The sequence below is a fragment of the Mangifera indica genome, unplaced genomic scaffold, assembly GCF_011075055.1.
Source record: "Mangifera indica cultivar Alphonso unplaced genomic scaffold, CATAS_Mindica_2.1 Un_0102, whole genome shotgun sequence".
NCBI classification, from domain to species: Eukaryota; Viridiplantae; Streptophyta; class Magnoliopsida; order Sapindales; family Anacardiaceae; genus Mangifera; species Mangifera indica.
The window spans coordinates 25004-40463 of record NW_025401194.1 but is presented as its reverse complement, the minus strand read 5'-3'; the positions used below and the strand labels follow the sequence as shown (position 1 = coordinate 40463).

Below are 15460 nucleotides of genomic sequence, written 5' to 3'. Positions count from 1 at the left end.
ACCCAAGAAGTAAAAACTGGACATTCTTTTCTTGGGGCCCTCAACAGTGATCTTAGTGAAATTACCAAAAGCGACAGATTTCTTATAATTAATCGTAGAGTCACGCTTAAAAAACAGAGATTAATTATTAATTATTATTTGAAAATGAACTCGAAAAGAGTCACATTTAAGTTTAGATTTGCTTGTTGGATTCAAAAAAGTCAAGTTCAAAAATAAGTTTGAGTTTTTGAGTCTAGTTCATAGATTTTTCTAAACTTTATTATTAATTATTAATTTTTAAAAACTATGCTCTTAAATTAAAAAAAAATTGAAATGAAAATGAATTATAATAGGAAGTAAAAAAAAAAACTTATTTTTTTTCAATTAATTAACAATCAAACTGAATTGAATATTTTTTAATTTAATTTAAAAAAAGAGCAAATCTTCTCAGTAAAATATAATCGAATTTAAGAGTTTTGGAGTCTTGACCGAAAAAACAATTATGAGATTAAATAAGTACTGTCTCGCTCTCACAAGCTGCTCTTCACGTCTGTCTGACTGCAGTATATTCATTTCTTCTTTCCAAATTCCAAACACCGAGAAAAACAAAAATCCAAAATAGAAATATAAGATCTTCCTCTCTCTCTCAACTCAACTCGCCTGCGTTCGAACTTCGAAATGCAAGCGTAGAGCGTAGTACTTGTCAAGGCTAGGGTTGTTCCTAGTGGCTGATTTTTTTTTTGAAGTACAAGAATGCCGTTGACAAGGTATCAGATAAGGAATGAGTTCAGTTTGGCGGATCCGGAGGTGTACAAAACTGCAGATAGAGATGATCCTGAAGCACTTCTTGAAGGAGTCGCAATGGCTGGTCTGGTCGGTGTCTTGCGCCAGCTGGGCGACCTTGCCGAGTGAGTTTTTAGCTTCGATTTGGCTTTGTTTTTGCTCGAATTGTGGTTTTTGAGTGAATGTTGAGTTTGGAGGGATTAGATTTTTTGAAATGAACCGATTTGAATTTGTGCTGAAGGTGGATATGTTCAGTTTTGAATTTGGATTTTATTTTTGATTCAGTTTTATAATTTGGTTTTATTTATTATCAAACTGTATACTGATTCAAGAATTCATGTTGGAATTTGAGTGCGAGATTTTTCTTCTTTTGAATTTTTACATATACGTTCATGTTAACTGTTCTTTATGGTGGTCAAAATTCAGAGGTTAGTTTAAATAATTGACGGTAAAAAATTATATGTTGAATGTGAATAATGAAGTTGCTGAAGGCCTTACCTTATACATTGAAACGGATTGTGAATTGTCTTTTACTTGTTGTTTGGGAGAGCTATAATGAGAGAGTTGTTGTATATTATGTCTTCTTGTGGTTGTTTCAGGTTTGCTGCTGAGATATTCCATGACTTGCACGAAGAGGTAATGGCAACTGCTGCAAGAGGGCATGGGCTGATGGTTCGTGTCCAACAGCTTGAGGTTGAATTCCCTTCCATTGAGAAGGCTTTTCTTTCCCAAACTAACCATTCATCATTCTATACTAGTACAGGTTTGTTTACGTCCTTCTCTGACAAATTTTGAAAGTACATTTTATCTAATTGTAGATGGAAGTTGCATTACTTTGAAGTATATATTATGAGTGCTATTGTATTAATTTGATATTAAGTTGTTTTCTCGCATTTAATTTAACACATGTTTGGATAATTTTGAAAGCAAGATTCTGTATTTTAATTGATCACATGCTTACAAGGTTGTACTGGATGTATTGGTGTCATGGAATGTATTAGTTCATGAAATCTTGTCATATCACTATCTTAGGGTTTTTTTTTTCAAGAAATACTCAATTAAATTGAATGGTAAAAGGTCATACTTGTTTAAAGACTCTAATTTTGTTTCAGGAGTTGAATGGCAGCCGAATCTGCGTATGGAACAGAATCTGATAACTCATGGCGACTTACCTCGTTGTGTAATGGACTCTTATGAAGAATGTCGTGGTCCACCACGGTTGTTTCTTCTAGACAAGTATGATTACCTGAATTCTGTTGACTTTTTAGAAATTATGATGAAAATGTTGAAAAGGATTTGCTTTAAAAAAGGAAATCTTTATCATTAATATCTGAAATTATCAGATTTGATGTTGCGGGGGCTGGGGCATGTTTGAAGCGTTACACTGATCCATCATTCTTAAAACTTGAAGCAGCAGTGGGAGTCCAGAGGGAAAAGAAAATTCGCAAACTGAAGGTATTGCAGTTAAAGTCTTTTCATCATAAAGTGAAATCTTTTTCATTGCTCATGTTATTACAGCATTGTTTTCTGTTCTTTTGTCCATGCTCTGTACATGTAAATCATCCATCAGGAAATTTCAGTTTATGTTCTGTGTATGAGACTTTTTTCCTTTCCAATTGTAGTGAATATAAATTTTGTTTTAAAGCTTTTTGTGAGTGTAGTTATTATTGTTTTGAGATTTTATATTTAGTTATAACCTTGGCATTCTTCGTAGTAGTGCTATCTCTTGATTCAAAGATTTGCCGTGTATGTTTAAAATTTTACTTTGTCTTTATATTTCTAGCAGAAGAAAGGATCACGCTGGAGGAACTGTGAATCTCCAGAATTAGTGTCTACTTCACATGCCAAGTGAGACCATTTATTACATACTTACGCTTAACTTTTGATTGTTAGAAGTGAATCAATGACTCAAATCGCTTTCAAATACTGCAGACTGCATCAATTGTTTCTGGAGGAGAAGGTTGAGAAGGGCCACAGCAATCCTGCACGTCTTGTGAAATTGAAAAAGAGGCAATTAAATGCATCTCTTTTGGATGCAAAATCCAGGAAAAGTTACATGGAGAAATTTTTGGAGACTTCTGAACACAATGTTGTTAATGAGACTTCTTCTTCTCCACTGGCCTTGAAACCGACATCAGATAATTCTAGTGAATCGGGCCTTGAAATACATGATATAAGTACAGTGAGTCCTGTGAAAAAATCAACTCAAGGAAAGGAAAATACACGTAATTCACAGGAAGTAGTACGAAAACCATCTTTGGATGAGTTGTATGGAGATGCCATTTATAGACAAATTGTGAAGACATCTGAACTGAGTGCTGATGATAAGACAGAAGCAATTTCTTCTGTTCCTCAAAAAGTGATGATCGAAAAGGAAATAGCAGTTGATAGAGAAGGCAAAATGAATGGAAGTGTAGATGGGGATACTTCTGATGATATCAACAGTGAGGTTGACAATTACATGGATGCTCTTACTACCATGGAGTCAGAAATGGAAACAGACAATGACAATAGACCTAAAACTGGTATGGGCTTTTGGAATGTTGAAAAACGGGGGATGGATTCTGGTAAAACTGAGGAACGGCTGAATTTCCAAGCTCATTTCTCAGATAATCAGTCAATTGGAAACTTTTCTGCATCAGATGATGGGAACAGTTCATTCAAGAAGGGAAGATTTAGCTTTTCTAACTCTGATGCTTTAAGCAATTTGGCTGAAAATACGCTATCCGATGGTGAAGGGTCAGCTAAACTGTTTCCTTCTTCTAAAGCTTTTGCGGCTGAAATAGTGGAGACTCCATCATCTCATGATCTCATGTTATCAAATGATACAAGTGTTGATGAAGATAACATCTGTGATCTTGGAGACGCAGCTTCTAGTTCCTGTCTTGTGAATTCCAAACCTTCCCTTCTGCAGTTTGATCCTGCAGCAAGTTCACAGCTACACAAATTAGGTGAAACACTGTCTGAATGTACTAAACCTGGTTCTGAATCATCATATGCTGAAGAATGCGAGACATATTTGGTTGATTCTTCAGCAGCTGTCTCTGATATGTCTTCACAGACAAGGGATGGTGTTGTCTCTACTTTTTGTGCTGAGAGCCATCCTGTAGATAATTTGGATGGTGGAGATCCAGATGTCTCTTCTGATTCTGTTTTGCATTCATCATACAATGCAGGTCTGGCTTATGAAGAGAAAAGCAGTAATGATTCTGCAGATGACAGTTGTCCTGAAAAGTTGGTCAATATTAGAGTTGATTCACCTAAGTCAGTTAACTCTCCTAGAGAGGAACAGGACACTCTCTCAACCATGCAAGAAGTAGAATTATGTTCTGATTCTGCATCATGGCCTGCCAGTTCAAATGTTGTGAAGCCTGATGATTTAGTTTCTGAAGTTAATGATGCATTCCCAGAAAGTGGAGCCTCCCCAGAAGCTTCAACTTCCATGGCTGATGCTCCACAGGATTCTAGCTCCAAGGAACAGCAAGCATCAAATATTGAGTATAATACGCCCAGTATTGAGATTAACTCAACAGAAAAGGCAGCTCTTTATTCTGAGGAATCAAATCTGGAAGATATTTGTAGCACTGCAAACACTGAGAAAGTAGGTGTATTATCATGTGAGGCTGATTATATTAAAGGAGATGAGGTCCTTAAACTCCCATCTAAGTGGACAGATTCTTCTGCCCTTGAGGATGATGACGGCTTAGAAGATGTAGTAGCTGAAAGTGTTCAAGCAGAATACATGGTTGCTCTGTATTCTGAGGAATCAAATCTGGAAGATATTTGTAGCACTGCAAACACTGAGAACGTAGGTGTATTATCATGTGAGGCTGATTATATTAAAGGAGATGAGGTCCTTAAACTCCCATCTAAGTGGACAGATTCTTCTGCCCTTGAGGATGATGACGGCTTAGAAGATGTAGTAGCTGAAAGTGTTCAAGCAGAATACATGGTTGCGCCTACTGTTACTGTTGATGATGTGCCTACCACCACAAGTGCTCATGATAATGTTGATAATATTGTTTTTCTGCAACAAGATTCAATTTGTTCTCCATTTAGTAATCTTGAAAATTTGCCAGAATCTCCTTTTGGTACTGAGGATCCAGGTCAGAAAGGATTGGAATTTAATGAGCCAATTTCTCCAGCATGTGTTGAAGGATCAGAGGCAGAAAAGGAAATGAATCAACTGGATGTTGAGCCTGAAGCTTTTGACTCAACATCCTGCAAGTTGGCCTCTGATGACGATTCTTATTTGAAAGTGATTGATGATGGTTCATCTTTAGCTGATTGCACCCAAAATAGAATGCTAGAAGGTGATGCAATTATTGCGCAAGCATCTTCAGCCCTACATGACCAAGATCTGGAATGTCTCCATCAGAATAATCTTCAAGAAGATGCTGAATGTGCCACATCTTCACCTGCTGATCACCTCTCAGATCCAGAAATTTTTCAACAGTCTCCGGCTCTGCAAGCTGATCAATTTGATGTGGAATTGTCAAAAGAAGAAGAAGCAAGTTTTATTTCACTTCAACATCTGTCTGAAGTAATACATTCTTCAAATCTCACAGATCATGAAAGACTCTTTAATGATGCTTCTGAATCTTGTCAGGAAGAACTGCCAAACAAGTCATCGCCTTCTGAAGATTTAGCACAATCAACTTGCCAGGAAATCAACAGTGTTGAACAAACAATGGATCCATCAGGTTCTGTCTCTCCAAGCTCTGGCCTTCTCCATGAGGCAAATCAAGTAAATATGGAGGAGTTGCCACCCTTGCCACCTCTACCACCAATGCAATGGAGGTTAGGGAAGATTCTAGATGCTCCACTAATTTCACTGCAAGAATCCATTGGTCATAGTAACAAAGCATTCCCATTGGTTCTGCCTTTTAAAGATGATGAGAAAGCTCAGTTTGATTTTCCAGATCAACAGAGAGGCCTTGTGCTGTCTGGGAACCCATTTCTGCCCCTCACTGCTGGTGCAGTTGAGTTACATGTGTCTGAACATGAAGTGGGTGATACGGGGCAGCCTACTATTTCAATGCAAATGTCAAGTAAGATTAATGATGAAAATAATGAACAGAACAGTGTTGCTTTAGAGGGAAACCACTTCCTGAACCCATTCTTAACATCAGCTGCATTACCTATTGAGGAGCGTGAACATGGTGTCCTTGCTTCAGGGGGCCAAGTAGTTCATGCAAGTTCAAAGGCATTCTTATCAGAACCAGCTGGAACACACACAGCTTCTGATAATGAACCTGTATTTTCTCAGGGGAAACTAATCCACTCTCATAATCAATTGATACCAGATACAGTCTTAGAGCACAACACACTTCAATCCACATCACAAAACTCAGAAGTTGGACATGATAATAGTTCTTGTACGTTGGTGCTGCCACTAAGAAAGGTTGAAGAGCAGCCTCAGCATTGTTTGCCAACTTCAGAGGGAGAATCAGCTTGGCCATCTAATCCATTTGTTCTCTTGCCAACATCTGAAGTTGAAAATCCAAATGGAAGTTCGGTAGTTAAGCTTCCCCGTCCCAGGAATCCTCTAATTGATGACGTCGTTGCTCTTGACAAAAGCAAGGTAACGATGAATTTAAGGTGTACATTTCACACTTCAATTTCTTAGTAACTACTGCTTGTTAACTATAACAATCTTTTTGCAGTTAAGGAAGGTAACAGAGCGGGTTCGGACACAAAATGGACCAAAATTAGATGAAAGAGACTCTTTGCTAGAACAGATACGAACCAAGGTTCAACCTAAACCTCTTGTTGTTATCATTATCAAACAATTCCTTTCCCCATTTTTAAGAACTGAAATACAGTGTTACATGATCTAATGGCTATATTTTTCCGTCCTTACAGTCCTTCAACTTGAAGCCTGCTGTGTTGTCAAGACCGAGCATTCAGTTTCCTAAGACTAATTTAAAGGTTGCTGCCATCTTGGAGAAAGCAAATGCGATTCGCCAGGTATCTTTTTCCCCCTCACTGTGTCTTGAGTATTTAATATCTATTACATATTGTTAAAAGTGATGAATCATGAAATAGGCCACGGCTGGAAGCGACGAAGATGATGATGATAGTTGGAGTGATTCTTGAAAGATTCTACCTTAGAAAGCGCTTCAGGAATTGGTTGGGAACATTTTTCTCTCCCTCATATAGTAAATAGGAATTTCTGTGGTCTGGTGGCTTCTTTTTTTCTCTACACTAAATATATGTATTATGATCCCCCTTCCTTCCCCAATCTCTTACACATCATGATATATATGGCAATACACGGATCTGTTACAACTACAAAAGGCTGGCATGAAATGTCAGGTGCGTTACAAGAATGAGCTTCAGGGCGCAGCTTGAAAGCGCTGTACCAATTATTAAATTTTATGTTGTTATCTTATGATCTTGGAAGGTGTAAATTGTGTCAAGTGGTATAGATTTTGATTAGCAGTATATGTTGAAATTTTTTATTCTTGTATGCAATGTTCTGAATATGCATAATTTCTGGCCTTTTCCATGCAGATTCTAGCCCTTATGACTGGCTGGCACTTTGTATGTAATACAATTGTAATAGTAGTTATGGTTTCCTTCAGAAATCCAAAATTGTTAGCACAGTTGATTTTGCTTCTCATCTTTATTGGCATCCCAAAAGCAAGCTCAACAATGTATGCCAAAATCACTCTTAATTGCAGTTGGATTGAAATTGAAGGGATTGTCATCGTGTTTTCATCCATTGTGGACAAGTTCCATCTCTGTTGGAGAAAATATATTCAAAATTTGATGAGTTAGCCAAAAATAGAGAAATGTTCCTCTGCAGCTGTTATATGCTGCTGTTACGCAATTCTTTGGCACAGATGAATGTTATATGCTATTTAGTTTAGGTGGAAACAACCTTTGGGGAGATTGATTTTGAGTAATTTTTTTATTATTAAAAATGAAAAATTATTATAAAAATATATAACATAGAAGATTTATATGTATTAATAATTCTTGTTGATAGTAATAAAATGATATTGAATTATTATTCTATTTAAATATCAAAATATAGTAAACCAAGACAAAGGTGCGAAGAGGGGGGAAAACTATAGCAAATTCAAGGTTTGGGGTCATCGCTTATGAGGTCCATACGACGTGTGTTTGGCAGCGAAACCCCCACAACTTATTTTCAACCCGATTTGATGTGGTGGCTAGACGAAGCATGGAGGAGTTACTAGAGATGGCAAATTTGACGAGACAGATTACTAGAGGACAAGTTTATTGGGGGTTGTGGAAAGGGTGGTGATGGTGTCAATAGATGGTGGTGGTTGGTGGGTGCTAGCAGCATGGGTGATGCAATTTTTGTTGGTTGTGACAGTGCGATGGTGGCGTCAATCAATGGTGGTGGAAGGAAGTTTTAATTTAAACGTTAAAAGACTTATTCCAACCAAAGGTTTAGTCTATTAATATAGTTTCATTTACTAATTTTCAAAAATCTAAATATTCATTTGTCAATTGTTACTCTTCAAAAAAATTATTAATTATAAAAATAAAAATGTTATTTAACTAATAATATTAAAAAACATAAACATTTATCTCTTTTCCATAACTTAGTTTTGACAACTAGAAATTACCTTTCAATTTAGTTTTTAAAACTTACATTTCCCTCTTGTTATGGTTATATTTTTTTCACTTATTATGTCACCCCTTTTACCTTTCAGAATATTCAATTATACCCTCCGCAACTATATTCTCTTTTTCTAATGACCATTCTTTTTAGTGATTCACTAATGCGAGTTGCCAACTATCTTGTTGGCATTCTCTCTCTCTCCAGTGATATTTTTGGTGCATCTATCACGATTTTTCTATCAAAAAGATCTCTTGCTCGTTTTTGTAATGTTGTTGACGCTCTCCTTCAATCATTAATGCTCGTCACGTCAACTTGGCTCCCTCCCTCTATCATATCTCATTCCAATCATCCTTTTTTTTATTTACGCATAAGAGTATTGACCCAATTCCTCTGTTTTTTTATCAACTCAATTTCGTAATTTTTTGTTAGCAACATTGGTTTTCTTAGTTGGTAAGATCTATTCCTCGGTTTTCTCATGGAGTTGATTGTAAAAATCATTGAAGATAAGGTGAAAGTGTGATTTTCAAAACTTTGGGGCAATTGTAAAAGGAAAACCTTAGGACATGGGGAAAAGCCAATTTTTTTAATAATGCACTCCATAAATTTTGGTTTTCTATGTGTATGTATACATATATGTTAAAAAGGATAAATTAGTGGTTTACAAATAAACTAATAGATTTAACTAATAAATTTGGATGACGGTAAATATTTGAATTTTAAAAAATTAATAAATGAGGTTTTGTTGTTAACTGAAAATTAAGTGGGACTAAGCCTTTTGCCAATTTTAAATGATAACATTTTTGTCATTATTTCAGTAACGGTAAAATAATCATAGAGATTTAAGTCACTTGTTATTTTAATGGGTAAAACACTCATAATGAGATAAATGTGAGTGGTATTTTTCTCATAAATTTTTAATAAATTAAATTAAAATAATAAAATTATGTATATAATTTTATGTATAAATAATAATATATTATCATATTATTATGTGTTATTTTATCTTTAATTTAAAACTATTCAATCCAATAATAATATATCATTATTTATATAAAAAGTTATGTATATAAGTTACATGTCTAATATTATTCAAACTAAAATTATAATAAAATTAGTAGGCCAAAAGACTTATTCCCACCCAAAATGTAGTCTATTTCCAAATTCCCACCCGCGGGGTTTGAAAAACTCAAAGTCTCACTCATGAGTTAATTTTTTGTTAAAGTTAAGGGTAAAATAGTTATTTAATCATTAATATTAAAAAAATATAAAAGTTTGTATCATTTTACTCTCTTGGTTTGGAAAACTAAGCATTTCCCCCAATATTAAATTTTGAAAAATTACATTTTCCTTCTAGGATTTCAAAATTGTCCATCCATTTATAGGTTATGTCAATCTCCGTCTGACTTCTTTCTCCACTGTAGACAATGGACGATAGCATCTCTCTTTCTCCCTTCGACGACGCACACAATCGAGACGACACATTTCAAAATCTAGATGATGAATTCTTTGTCGTCCAACCCCAGACAATTCATCTTTTTTGTCATCTACAGATGATTCGTTTGGATTGTCCTTCTCCGTTTGATGACAATGGGCTGAGAAGAAACAATGAAGGCCAAGAAGATAAGGCAGTCAGAGACGGATTACGCCTGTCATAGGAAGATAAGGTAATCGGATAGAGATGGATAATTGTCGGTAAATAGATGGACGATTTTGAACTCTTAGAAGAGGAATGTAACTTTTTAAAACTTAATATAAGAAAAAATGATTGGTTTTCTTAACCAAGAGAGGTAAAATGATATAAATTTTTATATTTTTTTTAATATTAATAATTAAATGATAATTTTATCTTTAATTCTAATAAAAATTTTATTAAAAATTGACTTATAGATAATATTTTAAATTTTTTAAACCTCCCATATAAGTATTTGAAAGTAAACTAACCTTGTTGTATTGGGAAATAATCTTTTAGCCAAATTAATATCATATCGAATTTTTGGTACCGTAAGAAAATTGCCTTTAAATTACCTGGCGAGTCCCTCTGCTGTGATCTTTATTATCTTCACGAACCAGATAAACTAATCCCATTAATAAAAAGATTACCATCTCAAATCAAATGCAATATTTAAGTCGACAATCAGTACAATCCAACAGGAAAAGTCAAAGATTGGGTTCTCTTTTTTTGGCCAAACGTCTTTGCCCCACCCAAAGAATCCTCTTATCTCAATTTCTATCTATTAACTTTGAAAACTTTAAATATCTACCTATTAGTGGATAAAATTAACTATTTTAAAAGTAAAATCGTCATTTTATCTATAATATTAAAAATAAACTAAATTTAATCTATTTTTCCTCTCCTAAACTTTAGAAACTAAAATTTTTCTCCTAACCTAAGTTTTAAAAAATGATAGTTCCCTCCTATAATTTAGTTTCCAAATCTTTGACATCAAATCTGATGCTATCATCGACGATGAAAATCTCTCAATGCCTCCTCTCCCTCTGGCGGTCAAGCTTCTCTTGTTTGGAAGTTTGGACTGCATCAATTGACTTGAAAATAACTTAGCTTCGTCGAGAAGACAAAGCTGACTTCATCTTCCCCGATGAAGATGAAGACGAGATCCGATGAAGACAAGAGATCACATCTTCATCGAGGAGATGATGTTTTGTCTTTCCCGATGAAATATCGTCTCTTGTTGGGTTTAGGACCATTGATCGAAGGGGAAGATAGTGAGGAAACGACTACCAGAGGAAGTGAAATGAGATGTTGTCAACGATAACATCGAATTTTGAAAACCAAACCCTAGGGGGGAGAAATATTATTTTTTTAAACTTGGCCTATGAAGAAAATTGTTAGTTTTTAGGGTTTAGGGGGGAAAAAAGAAATAGGATTTTAAAGAGTTAGAGTTTTGTTAATTTTAACTGTTCATAAGTAGATAAATGAGATTTTCAAAATTAAAAAAGATAAAAATTTGAAATAAAAAGATTCTTTGGGTGGAACATAGTCCTTTGGCCCTTTTTTTTTTTCTGTTGGAACGACATCGTTCTGAAGTGCATGTGCAGTAGTACAAGAAGTTCTCTTGAGAAATTGCAAGGTCTTATCGCTTTGTAATTGTAAATTTGTAAACCCTTGTAAATTCTCCATCATATCATATCTCTCCCAATATATAAAATTTGAATAAAAGCATTATCACATCTCATAATATCCATATAATACAAATAAAAATCATAGGAGAAAAAAGAGTTAAAAGACAAAACACTTTGAACTCTGGCCTGAAATTTATCTTTTTTATGGGAAAATCGCTCCCCAATAACAAAACCAGTCTACACCAGCTTACAAAGACAGCATCACAACTCCTGAGCAAAACTTCAACAAAACAAACGAAGCCCACTCCCACAATTCGGCACAAGAACATCAACAACAACTTCAAGGACATGGAGAGCACCAGCGACCCGAATATCATCAACAAGGCTGATGAGAACACCCGCGTGCCGCTATCGGAAGTCGTTTCCGATTGCGTCAAGCGGTGGTTTAAAGACACGCTGAAAGAAGCAAAAGCCGGTGACATCAACATGCAGGTTTTGGTGGGCCAGATGTATTTTAGCGGTTACGGTGTTGCAAGAGACGCTCACAAGGTAGAATTTTATTTTCGTGGGTATTGTGGTTCATGATTGGATTATTAAAATTTTGTTTAGAGTTGTGGAAATTAGGGTTTAGTTTGGGTTAAGTTTGTTGGCTCTTTTTCCCTTAAGCTTTTCGTGGGTTGGACTTTTCAGGGAAGAGTGTGGATGACAAGAGCATCGAGGACTCGAGCGGCGGTTTGGAAAGTTAGTTATAAGCATCCAGGTTGATGTTTAGTGCTGTATTTTTTGTTGTTATTGTTATTATCTTTAATATCTCTGCGGCTAATGCTTGTAGTGATTATTATTCATTGTGCCTTTGTCAGGTTATAATGCGAGTGATTCAGATTCAGATGAATTGAATGGAGAATCTTAGATACTGAAGTAGGCTTCATGTCTAAAACAATTGATATGTGAGTTAATGGCCTTGGGATTTAATTTGTGTTTGCCATGCTGCATTTGATTTTAGTTGGGTAAAATCTTCAATGGCTGCAAAGATCTTGGGCAGTGTTGTCCTAGTCATTTGTGTTTTTTCATATAGTTTGTGGTTTGTGAGAATTTATCACTAGCTGTTATATTTTGTTTTGTCGGTTATGAATTAGAATGACTTGTTGTATGTCATATACTAGGTGGTTGGTTTTCCTTTTAAGGCTAAGAATTTAATTTCTGCATTGCTTCGATCATCAAATTGGTGAATATTTGAATTTTTACTTTCTATCTCTTGTCCTCTCCTTCCAAATGCTACTTTACACATGCAAATTTGTAATCATACATTAAAAGCATATTTGGTGGATATGGTAAAGCACAAGATATTTTGAGTCATCTTATACGATGTCGATACTATGTCATGAAGGCAGGATACAATGATCCAGTTAGGGGAGATTGGATCATTCACATAGACAATTTTAGTTTGTGATTAGACACCTCCGAGACAAAGACCCAATAAGAGTAGTATATTTTCCAAAATTTTTCTGCATCTGATTTATAACTCTGGATAAAACGAAGCAGAAAAAAAAGAAAAACCATGTGCTATTTTTTCTCTCATTTTGTTCTCTTGCTCAAGTAATTTTCTTGAGGAAATTAATTTTTTTTCCTGTCAAGCATACCTAACATGTGGGGAAAAAGTTTGGTGCCTGGTGGTGATGGTATTTGTGTTTCTTTGAATGTTGTTTGGTTCCTTCATCTGTGGAGGATTGCCCATACTTGCGATGGATCCTTTTTGGGACCACGTAAAAATCGTATGTCTTTTATGTTACGGTGTTAAATTTGGCGTGTGGTAGTTTATATGACTTTGTGTAGAGCATCTGTTATGGGATTTTAGAATATCTCATCTTGTTAGGGCAGCAGGTTATTGCATTATTTTCACAAATTTTCTTTGTACCCTAGCAAACAATGATTAAATAATTTTGCTGCTTTAAAGTAAGATCTTTTGTTGAATCATTCCATTTTTAGTCGGATGAGCCAAAGGCTTTATTTTTCTGTTTGAACTGAGTGGCATAGGGTAAAAGAATCTTGTTCGTATTTTGAAAATTTGTGAGCTTATTTTATTTACTATCAAATGCTCACATCTGAGATTATATTTTAATCATTATTTTTACATTTTTTGTGTTTAAAATGAAAATTGTAACATAGATAGTCCAGTCAATCTATTCAAATTAACCAAAAATAAAAATCAAATTTGAACGGTTTGTGATACTGGGAAAGAAAGAGAAAGCTTACAGTTGGTATTTCCTGGCTTGGGTTAGTAAAATAGAGATGGCCATTGACTATTGTTACTTTTAAAGGGACTTGGACAGGATCTTGTGGACCTGTTTTAAAATTTTATATAGCCTAAGACTTTTATTTTACTCCTATTAGAAAGAAAATTTACAGTCCTTTTTGTTTCACTATCAACAGACTCAATTAATGGGATTGTTCTTAACTGTTTCAGCTTCTTATATAGCCTAAGGTAGACTGGATAACTTTATCTACCCCGCACAAAAGAGAATATACATTTCTCTTTAAAGTTGTGCATGGGACCTTTCGGCATTCATACCTTTATTGGATAATCCCAAGTTGCCTTTTCATTTGGGATGTGTGTTTTCTGGATAAAAAAATTTTAATGTTGTTGTGTCATATTTCTGTTAATCACAATATCCTTCTGCAGTTGTCTTTTCATCGAATTATTCTAAAGATATTCAGACTTTTAACACTTTCTCATCTGCATTTGCTCATTCATTGCTTTTTCCATGACTTCTTTTTGATTTAATGTTTGTTGTTTCATATCATTTCCCCTATGTCTCTTAATCATCTATAATATTTGTGTAATTTTAAATGGTAGTTGTTTGTATGTGTAATTTAGCATTTCTTCCATACTTTGTAGATTATCCAGGTGCTGCGTTTATACCATTGCAGAATTAATAATGTAATGCAGTAACCTTTGGCACTAGATAGTTTAAAGATATTTTCTTTTATTTATGTTAGCGGGATAAGTTTATATTCATTCTGCTCTGTAGTTGTGGTGCAGTAGAATAATTATATCATTGATGCATTGCTAGATCATTGATGGTATATTTAGTTGCCATATATTTGATGCCAGTAAGGACATGCATGATTTTTGCCATAAAGTGCACTTCTAAATTAATTGATCTCTGTTTTTTTTTTTTTTTTTTTGCAGGGTGGATTTGTGCTCGCCCTGTTCTTCAACATCTTAAATGTGCCTGTGATATTCTTTTTCTTTTCTGCTTTCTTTTTTTTTTGTTTGTTTCTACCAGATGTAACTTTGTAAACAATCATGTCATTTTCATAAAACAATGTTAATATGTACTTTTTACAGGCAACAAGGTTTTGTGGCTAGAATTTTTTCTTGAGATATTATGTGTTCTTTTCATTTTTTGAATTTAACATAGTGATGATGCGATTTCTACTGTTGTCAACAAGTAATCCTTTTCTATTTTTATCAACAAAATACTGGTTTGTAGTTTCTGAAATTTTGAGTCTGTTTTGAGTGTGCAGCCACCTAGACTTAATCTGTTGGAGAGTCATCGTCTGCCCTTGAAGGGGAAATGAAGATTAGACCGGTAAGTAAATCGTAAGGGGTTTTCAAAATTATCTGGTGGCCAAATTAATCCAATTTTTGAACCGAAAGTTGAACTAAAAAATAAGTTATTTGAAAATCTGGTTTGGATGTTGGTTTAATAATATAGAAAAATTGATTTTTTGGTTCGATTATTAGTTTGTCTAATTTTTAAAACCAAATTAGTTTTAGAAAAGTTGAATAAAAAATAATAAAATATTAATAAATATTGAACGATTTTTTAAAAAATTTAAAAAATAATAAAATTGGATAATTATTTAAAATTCGGTTCGAAACTAGTTAATAAAAAATTTTGTTCGGTTCAAAATTTATTAATCTTTGAATTGGTTAGGGTTGGGTTCTTGATTTTTTCTAAACCTAAAATTCAGTTCATTTAAAAAAATTAGTAAACTGATTTTGAACACTCT

At 34.4% G+C, this 15460-nt stretch overlaps 2 protein-coding genes across 5 annotated transcripts; both read left to right on the top strand.

Annotated features, from left to right (window-relative positions):
* The first annotated feature begins 507 nt into the window (after positions 1–507).
* LOC123207769 (protein SCAR2-like) lies at positions 508–7385 on the top strand. Of its 3 annotated transcripts, XM_044625238.1 has the most exons (10): positions 509–887; positions 1362–1525; positions 1875–1998; positions 2106–2217; positions 2546–2610; positions 2695–4504; positions 4712–6346; positions 6429–6515; positions 6628–6732; positions 6811–7385. In XM_044625238.1, the coding sequence occupies exons 1-10, from the start codon at positions 733–735 to the stop codon at positions 6859–6861; spliced, it is 4308 nt and encodes a 1435-aa protein (XP_044481173.1). In that variant the 5' UTR covers positions 509–732; the 3' UTR covers positions 6862–7385. The 3 variants fall into 3 exon arrangements, with proteins under 3 accessions (XP_044481170.1, XP_044481173.1, XP_044481171.1); XM_044625235.1 differs by having other exon boundaries at positions 508–887; positions 2695–6346; XM_044625236.1 differs by having other exon boundaries at positions 2549–2610; positions 2695–6346.
* A 4144-nt stretch (positions 7386–11529) lies between these two features.
* Positions 11530–14828, top strand: LOC123207765. Of its 2 annotated transcripts, none has more exons than XM_044625228.1 (4): positions 11530–11992; positions 12134–12203; positions 12304–12361; positions 14634–14828. In XM_044625228.1, exons 1-3 carry the CDS (start codon positions 11648–11650, stop codon positions 12351–12353), a joined length of 465 nt encoding a protein of 154 aa, XP_044481163.1. In that variant the 5' UTR covers positions 11530–11647; the 3' UTR covers positions 12354–12361; positions 14634–14828. The 2 variants fall into 2 exon arrangements, with proteins under 2 accessions (XP_044481163.1, XP_044481162.1); XM_044625227.1 differs by having other exon boundaries at positions 11534–11992; positions 12304–12390.
* Positions 14829–15460: the final 632 nt, after the last annotated feature.

What these genes read in the sequence shown, in the direction of transcription:
- LOC123207769 (XM_044625235.1), top strand. Translation starts at nt 733, where the DNA reads ATGCCGTTGACAAGGTATCAGATAAGGAATGAGTTCAGTTTGGCGGAT. An exon ending in AGAAAATTCGCAAACTGAAG is followed by an intron (nt 2,218 to 2,545) that starts GTATTGCAGTTA and finishes TTATATTTCTAG; the next exon opens with CAGAAGAAAGGATCACGCTG. An exon ending in GTGTCTACTTCACATGCCAA is followed by an intron (nt 2,611 to 2,694) that starts GTGAGACCATTT and finishes CAAATACTGCAG; the next exon opens with ACTGCATCAATTGTTTCTGG.
- LOC123207765 (XM_044625228.1), top strand. Translation starts at nt 11,648, where the DNA reads ATGGGAAAATCGCTCCCCAATAACAAAACCAGTCTACACCAGCTTACA. An exon ending in TTGCAAGAGACGCTCACAAG is followed by an intron (nt 11,993 to 12,133) that starts GTAGAATTTTAT and finishes TGGACTTTTCAG; the next exon opens with GGAAGAGTGTGGATGACAAG. An exon ending in AGTTAGTTATAAGCATCCAG is followed by an intron (nt 12,204 to 12,303) that starts GTTGATGTTTAG and finishes TGCCTTTGTCAG; the next exon opens with GTTATAATGCGAGTGATTCA.